General features: G+C 43.0%; 1 protein-coding gene across 1 annotated transcript in view; it reads right to left on the minus strand.

Moving 5' to 3' along the window:
* Positions 1–20,564, minus strand: part of drc3 (dynein regulatory complex subunit 3) — a 50,083-nt gene that overhangs the window by 19,530 nt on the left and 9,989 nt on the right. Inside the window, exons 4-8 of the mRNA XM_072269470.1 lie at positions 19,181–19,347; positions 18,928–19,074; positions 15,129–15,248; positions 13,154–13,269; positions 12,258–12,429 (exon numbers count right to left, since the gene is read on the minus strand). Coding sequence (XP_072125571.1) covers positions 12,258–12,429; positions 13,154–13,269; positions 15,129–15,248; positions 18,928–19,074; positions 19,181–19,347 — 722 coding nt within the window. The remainder of the gene's footprint in view (positions 1–12,257; positions 12,430–13,153; positions 13,270–15,128; positions 15,249–18,927; positions 19,075–19,180; positions 19,348–20,564) is intronic.

A 20,564-nucleotide genomic window follows, 5' to 3' on the forward strand; every position in this document is an offset into this window, starting at 1 on the left:
GATTGGCATGTCCCTAGAGCGAGGGGTTTAGATGGGGTAGAGTTTGTTAGCTGTGTTCAGGAAGGTTTCCTGACACAATACGTAGATAAGCCTACAAGAGGAGAGGCTGTACTTGATTTGGTATTGGGAAATTAACCTGGTCAGGTGTCAGATCTCTCAGTGGGAGGCAATTTTGGAGATAGTGATCACAATTCTATCTCCTTTATCATAGCATTGGAGAGGGATAGGAACAGACAAGTTAGAAAAGCTTTTAATTGGAGTAAGGAGAAATGTGAGGCTATCAGGCAGGAACTTGGAAGCATAAATTGGAAACAGATACTCTCATGGAAATGCACGGAAGAAATGTGGCAAATGTTCAGGGGATATTTGCATGGGGTTCTGCATAGGTACATTCCAATGTGACAGGGAAAGAATGGTAGGCTACAGGAACCATGGTGTACAAATGCTGTTGTAAATCTAGTCAAGAAGAAGAGGTTATGAAAGGTTCAAAAACCTAGGTAATAATAGAGATCTCGAAGATTATAAGGCCAGCAGGAAGGAGCTTAAGAATGAAATTAGGAGAGCTAGAAGGGGCCATGAGAAGGCCTTGGCGGACAGGATTAAGGAAAACCCCAAGGCATTCTACAAGTATGTGAAGAGCAAGAAGATAACGCGTGAGAGAATAGGACTAATCAAGTGTGACCGTGGAAAAGTGAGTATGGAACTGGAGGAGACAGCAGAGGTACTTAATGAATACTTTGCTTCAGTATTCACTACGGAAAAGAATCTTGGTGATTGTAGGGATGACTTGCAGTGGATTGGAAAGCTTGAGCATGTAGACATTAAGGAAGAGGATGTGCTGGACTTTTGGAAAGCATCAAGTTGGATAAGTCACCGGGACCGGACGGGATGTACTCCAGGCTACTGTGGGAAGCGAGGGAGGAGATTGCTGAGCCTCTGGCGATGATCTTTGCATCATCAGTGGGGATGGGAGAGCATCCAGAGGTTTGGAGGGTTGCGAATGTTGTTTCCTTATTCAAGAAAGGGAGTAGATATAGCCCAGGAAACTATAGACCAGTGAGTCTGACTTCAGTGGTTGGTAAGTTGATGGAGAAGATCCTGAGAGGCAGGATTTATAAACATTTGGAGAGGAATAATATGATTAGGAATAGTCAGCATGGCTTTGTCAAAGGCAGGTCAACGAAACCAAATTTCCCTCGGGATTAATAAAGTATATCTATCTATCTATGCCTTTCGAGCCTGATTAAATTTTTTTTGAGGATGTGACCAAACACATTGATGAAGGTAGAGCCTTAGATGTAGTGCATGTGGATTTCAGCAAGGCATTTGATAAGGTACCCCATGCAAGGCTTATTGAGAAAGTAAGGAGGCATGGGATCCAAGGGGACATTGCTTTGTGGATCCAGAACTGGTTTGCCCACAGAAGGCAAAGAGTGGCTGTAGATGCAGACATGGAGGTCGGTGACCAGTGGTGTGCCTCAGGGATCTGTTCTGGGACCCCTACTCTTCATGATTTTTATGAATGACCTGGATGAGGAAGTGAAGGGAGGGGTTAGTAAATTTGCTGATGATGCAATGGTTGTGGATAGTGTAGAGGGCTGTCAGAGGTTACAGCAGGACATTGATAGGATGCAAAACTGGGCTGATAAGTGGAAGATGGAGTTCAACCCAGATAAGTGTGAGGTGGTTCATTTTGGTAGGTCAAATATGATGGCAGAATATAGTATTAATTAATAAGTCTCTTGGCAGTGTGGAGGATCAGAGGGATCTTGGGGTTGAGTTCATAGGACACTCAAAGCTGCTTCGCAGGTGTCAGGGAGGGGTAGCACCTCTGGCAGTGGAACATGTCACATCCTTTTCAGGGCAGTTTGTCCACCTTTGGTCCCCAGCTGGAACTCAGTTCTCACCTGTGGCTCCCCGTAGCTGTTTGCATGCAACAGCAGCCACACCCCGGGCAACGGATTCAACAAGCCGGCTAAACCAGGTGAGGGTAGCCGACGGGTATCAAACTCTCAGTGAGATAGGGAGTTGTCTATCCCGGCATGTGAAGACAGACTCCGGCGGATTAAGCGGACAAGACCAATGGAAGGTCTAATGGTCAAGAAGGCAGTCTCTGCAAGCGTCGTGGAATGCGTAGGGCACAACAAGACACAAAAGAAGTCCTGGTCATCCACTGTGCCTAGTCCCATCTCCAGCCATCTCGACTCTTGTCTTGCCACTGGATCCAGATGAGAGTTGGGAAGAGAGAGTGAAGCTGACACTGCACAACTCTCCCTCACTTAAAACCAAATCAAGTGCTAGTCTTGGCATCAGGCAAGCCGGCTGGTGGTGCAGTGACATCAGCACCAGACTCCAGGAGTGAAGGTTCCCAAGTTCGAATCCAGTCGAGTCGTTCCCGGGCACGCTTTCCATCCGTGCCAGGTTATGTGTTGAGCTAGCAACTTGACCTCGTAAAAAGTACTAAAGTTGTCGAGGTCTTCATCAATGACGATGGACAAACCTTTTTTTTAAAATCAACCTTGGGATTGAGTTTAAGAGCAGAGAGGTAATGTTGCAGCTCTTTAGGACCCTGGTCAGACCCCACTTGGAGTACTGTGCTCAGTTCTGGTGGCCTTACTACAAGAAGGATGTGGAAACCATAGAAAGGGTGCAGAGGAGATTTACAAGGATGTTTCCTGGTTTGGGGAGCATGCCTTATGAGAATAGGTTGAGTGAACTCAGACTTTTTTCCTTGGAGTGACGGAGGATGAGAGGTGACCTGATAGAGGTGTACAAGATGATGTGAGGCATTAATCATGTGGATAGTCAGAGGCTTTTTTCCCTGGCTGAAATGGCTAACACAAGAGGGCACAGTTTTAAGGTGCTTGGAAGTAAGTACAGAGGAGATGTCAGGAGTACGTCTTATTTTGAAAAACACAGAGTGGTGAGTGCATGGAATGGGCAGCCGGTGTGGGTGGTGGAGGCGAATACGATAGGGTCTTTTAAGAGACTCCTGGATGGGTACATGGAGCTTAGAAAAATAGAAGGCTATGGTAATTTTTGGCCCTTGGTAATTTTTAAGGTAAGGACATGTTCGGCACAGCTTTGTGAGCTGAAGGGCCTGTATAGTGCTGTAGGTTTTCTATGTTTCTATCGCTTCCTCTGGTCAATTTTATCAACATTGCCTCTAACTTTCACCTTGGCCTTAAATTCACCATCTCTGGAGACAAACTGTCAACTGACATCTTTTATAAACCTACTGATTCCTACAGTCATCTTGACTATACTTGTTAAATATGCTATTCCCTTCTCTGTTTCTTTGCCTCCACCACATCTGTTCCCAGGACGCGGTTTTCTATTCCAGAATATCCGAGATGACCTTCTTTAAAGAACAAGATTTCCCTCCTCCTACTATTGATGCTGCCCTCACCCACATCTCCTCCATCTTCCCTCCCACCATATTAGTGATTGAGTTCCTTTTGTCATTGCCTACCACCCCACATCCTCCACAACTTCTGCCATCTCCAGAGGGACCCTACCACAAGACATATCTTTAACCTCCCCTCCACCCCACTTCCACTGGGATTGCTCCCTCCCAGAAACCCTTGTCATCTATTTGTCCCTCCCCAGTAGTCTCTCTCTAGCCACTTTTCCCTGCAAGGCCCAAGTGCAACATAATTGGTGGAAATGTACATAATTCACGACCACCAACATCGAGTGGCTGGTCTGACGTGATGACGTAATTAAGTAAAGGGCCTTTAGCACACTTTGAGTTCAATTTTTTTGTGCTTAATAAGTGAATTGCTACAGCTTTTCTAAAACTTAAAACTCCTCTGCAAAATTCTATATTGGTGACCCTGATGCTCTAGGACCATTCTAGAGTTATTAAACATATTGGCTAACACAATTGCTTTGAAACTGCCAGAGTTTTGGGTGCAAAATGCCATTACTTGGTTCATTCAAGTAAAGGCTCAATTCTCACTTTGAGAAATCACTGCCGACAACACTAAATGTTTCTATGTAGTGGTTTCGCTCAGCAACCCCACGGCTGTGAGAGTGGTGAGTTTACTAGAACACCTTCCTGAACATGATAAATACCAATTGCTGAAAATTCATCTTGAAAATTCATGGATTATTGGGAGTCTGAGCGCGCCAAACAGTTGCTCTCCTTGCCTGGTCTTGACGATGCTTGGCCTTCTGAGCTAATGGCCCACATGCCGTCTCTATTGGGAAATAACGATCCTTCTTTTATTTTTAAGGAATTCTTCATGCAGCAAATGCCTAGTCAAATTCGCATAGCCCTCACTAATGCACTCGTGATAGACGATAGAGAGCTTGCTACAATGGCTGCTAGCCTACAATTAGCCAGGCAGGAATGCATCGTTCCTTCTCCTTTCTCTACCTCATTAAGCCCTTCAGCAAGGTCTCCAACGCAAGGATGCTCGCACTTGTGAAACAGATGCCATCGGGCCTGTGCTTCAACCACGTTCGCTTTAGTGTGACAGCTAGGAAGTGCTGACCGCCTTGTAGTTTCAACAGTGCCAGTGTATTGGGACATCGGAGGTTTGTGAACACTACAGGTTCCAGCCACCAGGGTCATCTACTGTTCATTACAGACAACCTTTCAGGGTGATGCTTCCTGTCTGACACAGTTCAAGTGAGTGTGCTGCCAACATCGCCTCAATGACTTCAGACCGGTGGCATTGACCTCCCACATCATGAAGACCCTGGAGAGACTTGTTCTGGAGCTGCTCCGGCCTATGGTCAGGCCACACTTAGATCCCCTCCAGTTCGCCTACCAGCCCCCACTAGGAGTTGAGGTTGCCATCGTCTACCTGCTGAACCGTGTCTACTCCCACCTGGACAAGTCAGCGAGCACTGTGAGGGTCATGTTTTTTGACTTCTCCAGTGCGTTCAACACCATCCACCCTGCTCTGCTGGGGGCGAAGCTGACAGCGATGCAGGTGGATGCTACCCTGGTATCATGGATTCTTGATTACCTGACTGGCAGACCACAGTACGTGTGCTTGCAACACTGTGTGTCCGACAGAGTGATCAGCAGCACTGGGGCTCCACAGGGGACTGTCTTGTCTCCCTTTCTCTTCACCATCTACACTTCGGACTTCAACTACTGCACAGAGTCTTGTCATCTTCAGAAGTTTTCTGATGACTCAGCCATAGTTGGATGCATCAGCAAGGGAGATGAGGCTGAGTACAAGTCTACGGTATGAAACTTTGTCACATGGTGTGAGCAGAATTATCTGCAGCTTAATGTGAAAAAGACTAAGGGGCTGGTGGTAGACCTGAGGAGAGCTAAGGTACTGGTGACCCCTGTTTCCATCCAGGGGGTAAGTGTGGACATGGAGGATTACAAATACCTGGGTATGTCAATTGACAATAAACTGGACTGGTCTAAGAACACTGAGGCTGTCTACAAGAAGGGTCAGAGCCGTCTCTATTTCCTGAGGAGACTGAGGTCCTTTAACATCTGCCGGACGATGCTGAGGATGTTCTACGAGTCTGTGGTGGCTGTTGTGTGCTGGGGCAGCAGGCTGAGGGTAGCAGACACCAACAGAATTAACAAACTCATTCGTAAGGCCAGTGATGTCGTAGGGATGGAACTGGACTCTCTCACGGTGGTGTCTGAAAAGAGGATGCTGTCTAAGTTGTATGCCATCTTGGTCAATGTCTCCCATCCACTACACAATGTACTGGGTGGGCACAGGAGTACATTCAGCCAGAGACTCATTCCTCTGAGATACAGCACAGAGTGTCATAGGAAGTAATTCCTGCCTGTGGTCATCAAACTTTACAACTCCTCCCTTGGAGGGTCAGACACCCTGAGCCAATAGGCTGGTCCTGGACTTATTTCATGATTTACTGGTGTAATTTACATATTACTATTTAACTATTTATGGTTCTATTACTATTTATTATTTATGGTGCAACTGTAACGAAAACCAATTTCCCCTGGGGTCAATAAAGTATGACTATGACTATTGATGAGAAGGCAAAGAGTGATGGAGCCTCGCTGGAGGCTGTCAACAGCAGCAAGATCCATGACTTGTGGGACATGGTGGGTGACTCCCTACTTCAGTGGGTGACGTTACACATAAAACTTCATCCTGGCTAAACTGGCTAGACTTCTGCTTGGTGCAGATTTCCTGTGTGCTTCAGAATTGTTGGTTGATCTTAAGAACTGCCAGCTTGTAAATGTCAAGGAGTTTGGGTCAGTGCCCTGCTCCCCCATGAAGTTCCGCACAACGACTCTGTCAAGCGCATGTACCACCACATGTGTTTACTCAACTGCTGGGTGACTTCTCAAACCACACCAATTCCACATTCTCCACGACAGTCACAAAACAAGGGGCTGAGCACCATTTCCATAACTGGTCCTCCTGTCCATGCCCTTGCGTAGACAGGACCCAGAGAAGCTGGCAACCATGAAGGCTGAGTTTGCCAACATGGAAAGACTTGGCATTGTATGACAGTTGAATAGCCCCTGGGCTTTGCCCCCCCCCCATATAATCCCCAAGTCCAATGCTGGTTGCCTCTCATGTGGTGATTACCGACACCTTACTGAACTCACCACCACAGAATGCTGCCCGGTCCCAGACTTCCAAGTCTTTTCAGGACGTTTAGCCAGAAAATCTATTTTTTTCCAAAGCAGATTTAGTTAGGCGCTACCATCAGGTGCCTGTGTGCTCAGAGAACATTCTCAAAACAGCTGTGATAAGCCCATTTGGCTTCTGAGTTTCTGTGCATGCCCTTTGGGCTGAAAAATTCAGCACAGACTTTCCAATAGCTGATAGGTTTTCTTTTTGTTTACCTGGATGACATACTTGTCATCAGTGCATCCAAATCAGACCATGTATCCCATCTCCACACACTTTGAGAGCTTAAGCCAACACAGGTTGATTAGTAACCCTGCAAAATTCCAGTCTGGGTTATCAGTCATTGAGTTTCTTGGCCATCACACCTCTGCAAAAGGTTTGAAATCCCTCCCATCAAATGTAGCTGCTATTATGGATTTCCCACCACACTACACTACTAAAAAACTACAAGAAGTTTTTATGTATGGTGAATTTCTATCACAGCTTCATTCTGCAAGCTGCCGAACTTGTGCTTCCCTGTTTAGTGTGCAATACCCCTAAATTAAATGTTAGACTGGTCAGCAGACGTGACCAGGACATTTGATGATACCAAACGAGCTCTTTCTAATGCAACCCTAACTGAAACACCTGCTCCCAATGCACCTATAGCCATTACTACTGACGCCTCAGACTGTGCTGTGGGTGCTGTGCATGAACAGTCAGTCAGAGCTACAAAGTACCCAGGACATCTTAAGGGAGCAGTGTCTCAGAAAAGTAATGTCCATTATTAAGGACCTCCAGCATCCAGGGCATGCCTTTTTCTCACAGTTACCATCAGGTAGGAGGTACAGAAGCCTGAAGGCACACACTCAGCGATTCAGGAACAGCTTCTTCCCCTCTGCCACCTGATTTCTAAATGGACGTTGAATCTTTGGACACTACCTCACCTTTTTTTGAAAATACAGTATTTCTGTTTTTGCACTTTTTAAAAAACCTGTTCAATATACGTAATTGATTTACTTATTTATTATTATTTTTTTTTCTCTGCTAGATTATGTATTGCATTGAACCACTGCTGCTAAGTTAACAAATTTCACGTCTCATGCTGGTGATAATAAACCTGACTGAGCTGTGTGGCAGCCGATCGCCCTCTTCTACCGCCAGCTCCATCCCCCGAAAGGAAGTTCAGCATATTTGACCATGAGCTTCTCTGTCTCTATCTGGCTGCCCACTGTTTTTGTTTTCTTTTAGAGAGTCACCATTTCATAGCACGCGTTGAAATAGTCATCATGCATGTGATGGCCAAAAGATCAGGCCCTTGGTCTGTATGGCAGCAGGTGGCCCTACATATCTGAGCTCACAACTGATATGCCATATATCAAGGGGGAAAATAATGGCATAACTTATTGCTTCTCACGGCCAGCCATCAAGGCCATACACATAAGGGTTAACTATGCCGGCATGGCAGCTGACCAAGGTACTAACCCAGGCTGACAGAACAGCAGTCACGGGCCTGCATTTGGCTGCCGTTAAGTTCAGAGAAGCTGGGGCTTCTCTCCTGTGTGATGTCGCAACCAGTTGCCCTTATCTCATCATGCTTGCAAACTGGAGGTGGACCGATTTAGACTCCATACATGTCATGTCACATCCGGGCTGGAAGGCCTCACACAATCTGATTGCACTAAAGTTTATTTGGCACTGCCTCAGAAAGGATGTGCATGATTAGACTGCAGTTTGTGTGAAGTGCCAGAGGGCAAAAATTAACTGTCATGTTCATGCGCCATTGGCACCTTTTGAGGTCCCTGATGGTCTGACCTGTCAACGTGGATCTTGTGGGCCCTCTTCCCACCCATCCCGCAGTTTCATGCACCTCCTTACCATGATGGACCATACCAGCAGGTGGCCAGAGGTTGCCCCCTAGTGTCAATGATGGTCGCAGACATAGCTTGGGCATTCATCAGTATCTGGGTTGCTTGGTTTGGCACCCTATCTGATATTTCCTTTGACAGCGATCCACAATTCATATCAAATCTATGGGCTGCAATAGCCCAGATCCTTGGTGTTAGGCTACATCACACCATGGCATCACTCACAGTCCAATGGCCTATGCAAGTGGTTTCACCTCTCCTTTAAAGACTATTCTGAGGGTTTCCCTTACTGATGAGTGTTGGCATGATCGTCTCGTGTAGGTACTGGTGGGGCTCAAAACAGCTCAAAAAGAGGATCTATAGTCGTCTGTGGCTGAGTTGGTGTACGGACAGACATTATGAGTGCCAGGTGATCCCATTCCTGATGCCACAATTATCCAATCACCTGGTTGGCCTCACAACAGCGTTCTACCCTCCTCAGTAAATTCAATTCCTTTGCACCTATTCTTATCTCCCATCATGCCATATAGCACTCTTGGGTTCCTGTTGATCTACATTCATCCTGTTTGTTTTTGTCTGCCATGATGCACAACAACATCCCCTTAGGCCCCCTTACGGTGGTCCGTTCCGTATTTGGAACAAGGAGGAAAGACTTATCATAGATAAGAGGGGTAAACCTGAATGTATTTCAGTAGATTGCCTTACAGCAACCTACCAAGATTTAGAGCATTCTGCTACTATGCCCCTGACGAGACCATGAGTGTGTCAATACTGCTGCTGGCGAGCCAGAAGCACCTGCTGTTCCTCCATCCAGGAGGATAGGATCCGAGCTGGGCTGCTCGTCCAAGCTTCAGACAGGCTAACAATGCCGGTTTTAGTGAATTCTGGGGGGTGGGGGGGCCTCTGTGGGTAGTGCAATTGGTGAAAATGTCCTTAATTCACAATCACTGGCATTGAGTTGTGGTTTCACTTTAAGAGGCTGGTCTGACATAACAAAGTGAAAGCTTTTTAAACACATTTTGAGTTCAGTTTTTTGGTGTTCAATAAGTTGGCATGGCTCCTCTAAAATATAAAATGCTTCCACTATTTTACTTGCAAAAACCTACACACCTGCCCCTACACCTCCTCCCTCACCTCCATTCAGGGGCCCAAACAGTCCTTCCAGGTGAGGCAATACTTCACCTGTGAACCTGTTGTATTCAGCACTCCCAATGGGGCCTCCTCTGCATTGGTGAGACCTGCTATAAATTGGGAAACTGCTTTGTCATACACCTCTGCTCCATTTACCACAAGCGGGACTTCCCAGTCGCCAACATTTAAATTACAATTCCCGTTCCAACCTGTTGGTTCATGTCTTCCTGTTATGCCAAGATGAGGCCACCCTCAGGGTGGAGAAGCCACTCCTTGTATTCGGTCTGGATAGCCTCCAACCTGATGGCATAAATATCAATTTCTCCTTCCGGCAGACAAATTTCCATACCCCACCCCTCTCTATTCCCCACTCTGACCTTTTACTTCTTGTCACCTGCCTATTACTTCCCCCTGGGCCGCCACCACCTTCCCTTTCTCCAATGGTTCACTCACCTCTCCTATCAGATTCCTTCTTCTCCAGCCCTTGACCTTTCCCACCCACCTGGATTCATCGAACACATTCCAGCTAGCCTCTTTTCCCTTCCCGCACTTTTTCTGGTAATGTCCCCCTTCCTTCTCTGTCCTGAAGAAGTATCATGGCCTGAAATGTCGACTATATATTCATTTCCACGTATGCTGCCTGACCTGCTAAGTTCAGGTAGGTAGGCAGATGTGTTTCTTTAATTACTCATCTCTAGTTGCCCTTAAGAAGGTGGTGTGTTGCCTATGTAAACCACCACAGTCCTTGTAGTATGGGTATACCACAATGCTGTTTGGGAGATAGCTCCAGGATTTTGACCCAGAGCTGGTGAAGGAATAGCAGTACATTTCCAAGTCAAGGTGGTGAGCGTCTTGGAGGGCAACTTCCAGTGGTTGTGTACCCATGTTTTTGCTGCATTGTCTTCTAGTTGGTAGAGGCTGTGGGTTTGGAAAGTGCTAAAGCTACCAGAAGCATAAGTGTGAAGCTATCTAGGAAGGGTGTAGCTGTCGTGAATTACAAAGATAGGAAAGGGTAAGAACAAATGATTTGAGAGCATGGAAGAGAATTTAAAAACTTACAAAGCTTAGATTAAAGCCAATGTGGATCATCAAATACAGGGATGATGAGTGAAGATGATTTGATGCAACTTAGGACACAGGGAACAGTGTTTGGCATGTTTACAGAGAAATAATAAGCGCAGCCAGCCGGTGTAACAAATCCCCAGATGAGAACTTCAGCAATAGATAACTTGTTAGAGGAATGGAGTTGGATTAGTTGACTAAAAACAAACTCCTGGAAAAACTCAACAGATCAGGCAGCATGTGTGAGGCAGAGGAACAATCAATATTATTAGTATATTGACAGGAATAAGTGGGTAATTGCCTATCAGTATCTTAGAAGTCAAATTGATTTTATTTTCCACAATGTTTTGATTGTAAATATACCCAACGCCTTGGAAAAGCTAATTTAAGAATAAGTTCCCTTAAACTCCAATTAAATGAATCCATATAATAGCAGGGCACTTATCAATAGATGGAGTGCAATATTAATGGAAAATATGGGGCTAATTAAGCATTAGCTTATGTTCAGAAATAGCATTGTTATAAAACTTATTCTGTGTAGCTAGCAACAATGGTTGTATATTTACATTCTTATATGGGTAAAGTCTCATAAGGGAACTGCAGCATCAAGGCTCTTCCTAAATTTCGCATACCACAACCTTTACTGCATCTTTTTAACCTGGACCATCAGTGCGAAGAACTACTCTGCTTACTCCCTCACACAATGACTCTTGCATTTCCAGTAAGTCTTCAACAGGGGCAGCATAGTGGGTAGAGCTGCTGTCTCACAGCTCCAGTGACCTGCATTCAATCTTAACCTCAAGTATTACGTGTTGTATGTTTTCCTTGTGATCGTGTGTGCATCTCTGAATACTCACATTTCCTCATTAATCACAAGGTTGGTAGGTTAATTTATCACCATAAATTGCCCAAGGGTATAACTGAGTCACGTTTCTTTCTCCACAGATGCTGCCTGGCCTGCCAAATGCTTCCTGTATTTTCTGCATTAATGAGGTTCAATCATTAATATCTGACTACTAACCCCTGCCCTCCAACCCCCAGCTCATAGAAACTGCAGACAACGTTTATTTAAGTAACAAAGAAAATCAGTAAAAGTCCAAACACAAATCCAACTGGTTGGCTGCTAGTGACTTGTGGTGTTCTGTAGGGGTTGGTGTTGAGCTTGCTGCTTTTAAGGTTATATATTAATGACCTGGATGACAGAATTGATGGTGTGATGGCCAAGTTTATGGATGATACAAAGGTAGGTGGAGGTGCAGTTAGTGTTGAGGAAATGAAGAGTCTGCATAAAGACTTGGACAGGTTGAGAGAATAGGCAAAGCAGTGGATGATGGAATATAGCATAGGGGAATATATGGTCAAGTGTTTGGGTGAAAGGAATAAAGGCGTAGGCTTTTCTAAATTGAGAGAGACTTCAGAAAATGGAGGTGCAAAGGTACTTGGGAGACAGTTAACTTTGTAGGTTGAGTTGGTCGTAGGGATGCAAATGCAATGTTAACATTCATTTGTGAGGACAAGAATATAAACATTCCCTAGCCATTCCCTTTAAAGAATACTTCTAAAATCTGTTCCATCATCAAGTTTTCTAGCATTTTCAATATTTACTATTTAATTTTCATCTCACCTCTTTGTTCTTGTCCTCAAATTCCTTGATAATTTTTATTCCATTTTTCTGGTTTTCTTCATTTGCTTCTTGCAAGCATTCTAAAAAACAGCCCACTTCTTTATTGCGTGTATTGAACGCTTCAAGTCCATATTTAAAGAGCTTCTGGCAAACCTCGGTGAACTCAACCTTGTATGTGGCAAATGGTCAAAGATGTTCTCATGTACATAAAGGATGGCATATCGCATTTTCTATAATGTGGACTTGGCCAATAATGAAGTTCAATTCTTTAATTTTGCCCCTGCTATTCACCTTCCAACACCCAAAGTCCAGACAATGGATGCCTGCAACTAATTCCACTGCTGACCTGTCAAATACAAAATCTACTCATAATCAAACGAAGGACCCCAAGGCCAGAGACAAATTGCTCAATGATACAATCACCACACAGGGGTTTTCTGCCATGGAATCTTTTGTTTAGTAATTTTATACCGTCCTTGGTCTTAACCTCCTAAAAAGGCCTAACTTTCAAGTTTAAAAGCCACTGACAAGTTGCTACATTAAAATTACATCTGGTTCCTCCTTTTTTTTTATAAAAAGAATAAATATTTCAACTCTGAAGAATATCCCAGTGGCTCAGAAAGTTTGAACGCAGGCAAGTACTAACCCAGAACAAGTCCTCTTAACATTCCAGCATGGGAAAAGTGAAGCCTTGGTGATAATCAATGTTGAATGGCTAGTATGCAGGTTTGGCCTCAAGAGTAATGCTTGGGATTTCTCTGATAGCACTAACCAGGACAAAATTGATCTTGTGTTCAAATTTGAAAACTCAGTATGTTAAAAATTGTTGTGAGGCTCAAGCAACAATGGTGCCCTTTTAAATTGCTTCATACATCCTTAAAACCTTTGTGAAAGGATATTGTTCCACGAATTCTGATACTCCAGGTAACAGCAAAAGTCTTGGTGCTTCAAGATCTTCTGCATACATGCTGTTAAACAGACCAGGCCCATTCAGATATTCTACATATGCATCCTAAATATAGAAAGGGAACATTAAACTTAGAAAAAGACCTCACTGCACAGCACTATAGGTAACTACACATCTATTCTGCAAACAATTTCAACTTGCAATGAAATGAACAAAGAATTACAGTGCATTTTAAGTATTTGCAATTACATTCTGGCTTGGCCTCACTCAAGTACAATTCCAGTATAATGGAAACCACTAGTCCACCTACTATGCAATGCTTGCATAATTCTCCCATCCTACTGTTCATTTTTACACAAATTTAACCTGAATTTTAGCAGCAAGTCTTACAAATTGACATTATCCATTTCAAATTACATGGATGAAATTGATCCCTTTATGTTAAATTTTCAATTTTATGGAGTCTTCTTTCTTTTTCCATTTTTATTCTTAACTTTGAATCCAACAATATAACTGACAACTAAAAGGAGAGCTTGGAAAGGCATGAGAAGTACCATGACACATTTCACTGAAATTGAAGTCAGGTGGGTGCAGCTCATCATTCAAGGAGTACTAAAGGAATTAATGCTCTGAACTAGCTTTGAAAATGTGAACATTCTTGATCTTAAACAAGTCATGTTGAATTTTATCTATATGATCATATTGGAGGAACAATTTTTCATTAACTGAACGGAAACGCATCAGGTATTGTTACGTTCAAAATTCACTTGAAGAACTGAAGAACCAAGATTAACATAATGCTTGCCCAAGTAAACAGATTTTTGTTCTCCTCAGGAGACAGTGCAGAGCAAATTCACCTGGATGTTGCCTGCAATGCAGTGTTTCAGTTATGCGAAGTGACTAGGTTTGTTTTCCTTGAGGTAGAAAATGCTGAGGGAATACCTGATAGAAGTATACAAAATTTTGAAGGGCATAGAAAAGGTAGATAGTAGGAAAGTTTTCCTTTAACAGAGTTGTCTAAAGCATGGTTTTAGAGAAAGGAGTAAGAAACTTAGAATGGAATTGAGGAAGAACTTTCTCATCCAGACAGCATTTAGATTCTGGAATACACTGCCCAAGAATTTACTGGAAGCGGGTATTCTCACACATTAAACAAAAATCCAGTGAAACACTGGAATAACTAAGGCACAGAGTTGGTAAATGGGCACCTGATGGTCAGCATGGACATGAGCCAAAGAGCTTGTTTCTTTAATGTACGACTCTACAAGCAAAGGATGAAATTCAAAATTAAGCTAACTTCCTGCCTTTGGTGATAAATTTTCTGTGTGATCATGGGGTATCCAATAATGTAATCATAATACACTGGGAATGCTTGAAACAAATTGGACTCTAGTTTCTTTACTGTACAGTGAATGAGTAAGAGTAATTGTGCATTTGTCCTGACTTACAGTAAGCTACTGCTAATTCCGAATATCTCACTTTAGTTACTCCGGGTGTCATATCGTGATTGGATAGTCAGATTTCCCAAATGATTAATGATAAGCCGAAACTGACTGGTTGCTTAATTGTGAGAACATGGTATGATTACATCTTATCCTAATTTCATACAACATCCACAGACACAAATAGTTTCCAGCAGTGATCTAAACAGTGCTTGAAGAAATGCATTTTATGTTATGGAAAACTAAACTGCAGATGGCGGAATCTGAAACCTAAAAACTAAATGCTGGAAGAACACAACCACTTAAGCAGTATCTGTGGAAAGAGAAACCAGTTAGTGTTAGAATTTTCCTCAGAACAACATTTTCTGTTTTTTTTTTTGATTTTGATGTTTGCTTTTGGAGGGTGGCTGAATCCAATTTTAAAAAATCTAATAATGTAACTTATGAGGAATGAGCTTCTGTTAAATACTTAAGTGAAGATTTAATAGCTGTTTATGTTGCTTTATGGTATTAAAAGTTTACCTTGTGTAAAGCCAGCTCTTCTTCTTCCAACCTTATCTTTTCAAGGGATTTAAATTCCAAATCTTCTTGGTGTACCAAATTCTCAATAGAACTGTAATGCATTTGTAAAGCCTGTTCTTTCTTTAACAAACAGAAATATGTTTTATGATACTTGTAAAAGAATGGTTTCTTTGTTTTCATGTCGTCACTGGGAGAACATGCAACAGACAATACCAGAGGTCAGGATTGAACCCAGTTTGCTGAACCATCACTGCGCCACACCTGTTGTGAAGACCTTTCAGAAATGAGTCAGTGTGTTCTGTTTTCTTTGTTCTCTCTTAATCAGCTACTGTTATTCTCCCAATGCAGCAAGGAGGTAATTACTCCAAAGTTTCTACAATGATACTATCAAGACAATTATATCCAAAATAAACATAAAATTAGGAATAGTGGTAGGCTACTTGTTTCATCAGATCTGTTCCACTCTTTAACAAGATCATGGCTGATTTGACTCCAAGCTTAACTCTGCATTACAGTTTATCCATGCTAACTTTTCACCCCTTTTCTTATCAGACATCCATCTAAACCTGCCTTGAAAATATTCTAAGATTCCACTTCCACTTCCCTTTGAGGAAGAGAGTTCTAAAGACTAACTATCTTAGGGGGAAAACTGTACATTTCATCCCTATCTTAAATGGGTGATGGCCTTTGTATTAAACGGTGATCCCTGGTTCTAAATTCTCCTGTAAAAGCAAATACCCACTAAGTAAGGAAACCATAATATACACAGTACTCCAGAGAAATACACACAAAATGCTGAAGGAACTCAGCAGGTCAAGCAGCATCTATGAAGGAAAGTAAGCATCCACCCTCCCACCTTCCCCTCACCTGGCTTCACCTATCACTTGCCAGCTTAAACTCCTTCTCCTTCCCCTCCCCCACTCACCTCCTTATTCTGGTTTCTTCCCCCTTCTGTTTCAGTCTTGGCTTGAATCATCTACTGCTTATTCCCCTTCATAGATGCTGCCTGACCTGCTGAGTTCTTCCAGCATTTTGAGTGTTTTGCTCTAGATTTGAAGCATCTGCAGGATCTTGTTTTCAGTAATCCAGAGGTGGTTAACCAATGACCTATGTGACTGAAGCATAACCTCTCCACTTCTGTAAGCAATAACAGACAACATTATTAGCTTTCCTAATTACTTGATATTGCCCTTTGCAAATCATGCACTAGGACACCCTGATCTCTCTGCATCTCAAAGATCTGCAATCTGTCAACATTCATCGTGTGTTTTTAAAATTCTTTGCCAATATTGACAATGTCACATTTTCTCAAATTATTACTCCATTTGCAGACTTTTGCCCACCAACAATCCCAAATGATGCCCCAAATGTCCTCATCAAAATTTCCGGGGCGAAGCAAAGTTATGATGGGGCCAAATGGCAACTCCTTTGCTTGCATTCAGAAACAGCTCTATTTCTATCTTTGATATCTCCTTTTCCCCTTTTCAAGGTTCTTTTGAAGACCCTGACCTGGAGCTACACTGCGATTTCGGTTCTTTGCGGGAATGGAACCTGCTCTTAAGGCCTCATGACTGGCCACTTTTTGATATCCCATGGAGGTGACCTGGAAGACAAGTTCACCTTCAGGGTGCCGGTTTCTCGTGGCTCTGGAGATGTGCTGATTCTCAGCTGGTACCCCTATCTAAAGGGGCGCGGGAGAACATGGATCATCGGGAGCAACGGGTTAGTTGCCGTGTGTTGTGTGTCCGGAAAGCTGTGGGGCCAAATCTCTGGGCGCAGAGCTCAAAAAAAGCAATGCAATAGTCTTTTAACTTTGTAAATCAGTGAGTTGTTTGTTATGTCTTCCCTCTTACTGTGAAACAGAGACACCACTTTTTCCCTTGTTAGGAGGAGAGAGGGAGCCTGTGGTATGTCGAATTACTGGGTGAATGAGTAGTCTTTGGGGTACTGCAAGTCTGTGTCTTTATTGATGTTTGCTGCACGCTTCAGTGCTTGATGGAGGGGACTGATGCTTTTTGCTGGTGGGGGTGGGGGTGTCACTGCCTTGCTGCTGCATGTGGGGGGTTTTGGGGTTCTAACATTTGACTGTCATTCATTCTTTGAGGCACTCCTCTGTTTTCGTGGATGTTTGCAAAGAAAAAGAATTTCAGGATGTATATTGTATATGTTTGCCTGACATTAAATGTACCTATTGTAACCATACATTAGGTGCCAGTGTATAATGTTGAGGCCCCAGCACAGATCCCTGTGGCACATCACTCCTTGCATCTTGACAATCAAGCATCCAACTAGTCAGCTTACACCCTCAGTTTGTTTTCACAGTAGAAAAACCAAATGATTCTTCTTATTGGATTTGTGACACATCAAAGATTCAACTCAAAAGGAGGAAGAAGGGAGAGAAAATTGGTTGGAGCTTTGTTTCTTCAGTAATAAGAAGACAGAACATAGAAGTCTACAGCACATTACAGGCTCTTCAGCCCACAATGTTGTACCGACCATATAACCTACTCTAGAAACTACCTAGAATTTCCCTACCACAGAGGCCTCTATTTTTCTAAGCTCCATGTACCTATCTAAGAGGCTTTTAAAATACCCTGTTCTATCCACTTCCACCATTGCCGCTGCTAGTGCATTCCACACACCCACAACTCTCTGCATGAAAAACTTACCCCTGACATCCCCTCAGTACCCGTTTCCAAGCACCTTAAAACTACACCCCCTCGTGTTAGCCATTTCAGCCCTGGGAAAAAGCCTCTGGCTATTCACACAATCAATGCCCCTCATCATCTTATACACCTCTATCAGATCACCCCTTAACATTCTCTGTCGCTCCAAAGAGGCCAAATTCGCTCAATCTATTCTCAGAGGGTACGCCTTCCAATTCAGGCAACATCCTTGTAAATCTCCTCTGCACTCTCTCTCTAAGAGTTTTCTTATAACCTGGAACAATCATATTTGTCAAGTAATGTTGCAACATCCTCAAAGGTTACAAGGAATATTCTCAAATATAATAAACTTCATATCACTTCCTCTTAATGTTATAAGTTTGGAATCCACATGAGGAGACAAACACCTGAAGACTTCCATGTTAGTGTGCAGCATAGAATGTGAGAGGCTCCTTCACTCAGGGATATTGCGTCCTAGTTGTATAGATACTGTACGTAGGTCTGAGCAGTACAATATGGAGAGCAAACTGTTGCCCATGTAGCAATCTGGTGAACCCAAAGGAAGAGCACATGGCTGATACAGTTTGGCACCAGCAGCATCACAGGAGTTGCCAATCAACATTGAACTTAATACAGGCCTACCTTAGGGGCCCTGGTTTTGGATTTTTCCACTCAGGGCCAACTCCTGAAGCTTTCCCTATGAGTGGGTATAGCCGCAAGATGAGCTGCCAACTACAGCAGACTATCTGCTTGAAGTGACTGTTTTTAAGGCGCCAGTAACCCACTGTTGCACCTTCTCCTGTCAGTAGAAACTGTTCCGCCGTGCTTAGTAGCTAAGCCACACAGGAGCTGGACTTGGTAGTGAGAACATTACCACCCCCAGCTATAACAACCTTAAGGAACTGTAAAGAACTAGTATAGAATACTGGACAGGTAAATTATTAACCAAAATCTTGCTGCATGTTACTATTTTAATAATTCTTCACACTTGCAAAGATGGATGCAAAGCATATATTCAATGAAACAAGTCAGCACAGACCAGTTGGGTCAAAGGGCCTGTTTCCATGCAGTTCAATTCTTAAACTGTGAATTATATCAACTTTACTATTTGTCCACTCTGATAAAATACTTACTGTAGTCTTATCTATTAATCTGAAGTCCAGGTACATCAGATCGGGCAGAAAGGCAGGAACGTACATACTGTATCGATCATCTTCACTAACAGGATTGCCAGCAAGATTCAATGTCCGCAGTCTCTTAAATCTTCTTAAATAAGTAATCTGGAAGAATAACATGTCTAATTTAGAAATATAAAGTACTGAAAATTTAAAAGAAAACCAGAATAAACTGGTGAAAAGTGAGCTCCACTCCAGTTAAGTTGCTTACAGATTCCAGGTTGCCGATATGATTTTTTCCAATGGAGAAAACTTGCAGGTTTACCAATGAGTCCATGTTTTCAAATTTGGAAATTCTGTTACTGTACAGACTGAGATCTTCTAGCTTAACCAGTTCTTCCAGGCCTTCAATCATCTCAATATTGTTAAAAGATAAATCTAGAAAAGAAAATTTGTATTTCATTTCATCTGGAAAGGACCTCCTTTGTAATTAGAATTGTGATCTTTTCAAGTGAGGTCAATTATTTTGAGCAGACTAGACAAAGCATATAAATTGGAGGCTAAGAGTGTAGCATTCTGTGGGATCTTCTCAACAGTGACCTCCAAAGGACAGTGCAACATTACTGCCAGTCATATTATATGATTTATGTTAAAGAGATAAAGTGTAGGATCAACTTGAATTATATTTTTAAGGGTCCTTTCTAAATTAAAAATATACCAGGTGAGTTTTATGCCTTATAGCACGTGCCATCTCCGAGATGTTCTCTTCAGTCTGAGTAACTACATTTGTGGGAAGTGCCCCTGTTTTGTTAGGCTGAATGCTATGTTTCAGAGATGTGGTCTGGCTAGAGGCACCGTAGTGCATCTATGAGAACAAAAGTTACACAATTAACACAATTTTAGAGGTAATTATCTCAGAGTTTAGGAAAGAATGGGTGACCACCAGTCAGAGGAAGGGAGGCTGTCAGGAAAACTTCAGAGTATATCTCATTCCAAAACCATTCTCCATTTTGGAAAATGGAGAGTGAATGTACCTTCTGAGAATCATGGCACTCAGGGTGGCTCATCTGAATAACGGTCCATAAGAGTCCAAAGGCAACAGTGGTAGGAGTCTCAATAGTGAGGAGAATAGTAAGAGCCTATGTGGTCATAAGTAAGAATGTTAGCTTCTTGGTGTGAAGGCCAAGATGCCACAGAACAGTTGTAGGAAATTGTAAAAGGAGAGGAGAGGTTGTGGTTCACAATAGCGCCATTGACATTGGTGTAAAAAGGGACATGGACCTGAAACAAGATTTTCAGGAGTTGGGTCACAAATTAAAAGAAAAACCTTGAAGGTTAGAATTTCTGGATTACTTCCACTGTCACGTCAAGCGAGTATAGGAATAGGAGGATAGGTCAGAAATAAATGGCTAAAGAGATTATGTCAGAGAAGCACTTTAGATGCATGAACAAAATAGGACCTGAATAGGTCCAGCAGCCTTACAAAGAGGTTTGTTCATGCCATTGGGAGGTTCAAAACTAATTTAGCAGGGAAATTGGACACCACAGACATACAGTTGGAGAGGTGGGGGCAGATAAGTCCAATCAAATATGGTGGTAAAGCTAAGTCAGTCTAGTAGGCAGAAAAACATGGGTGCAATAAGGCATATGGGAGG

This window comes from Mobula birostris, chromosome 9, assembly GCF_030028105.1.
Source record: "Mobula birostris isolate sMobBir1 chromosome 9, sMobBir1.hap1, whole genome shotgun sequence".
In the NCBI taxonomy this organism is placed as follows: Eukaryota; Metazoa; Chordata; class Chondrichthyes; order Myliobatiformes; family Myliobatidae; genus Mobula; species Mobula birostris.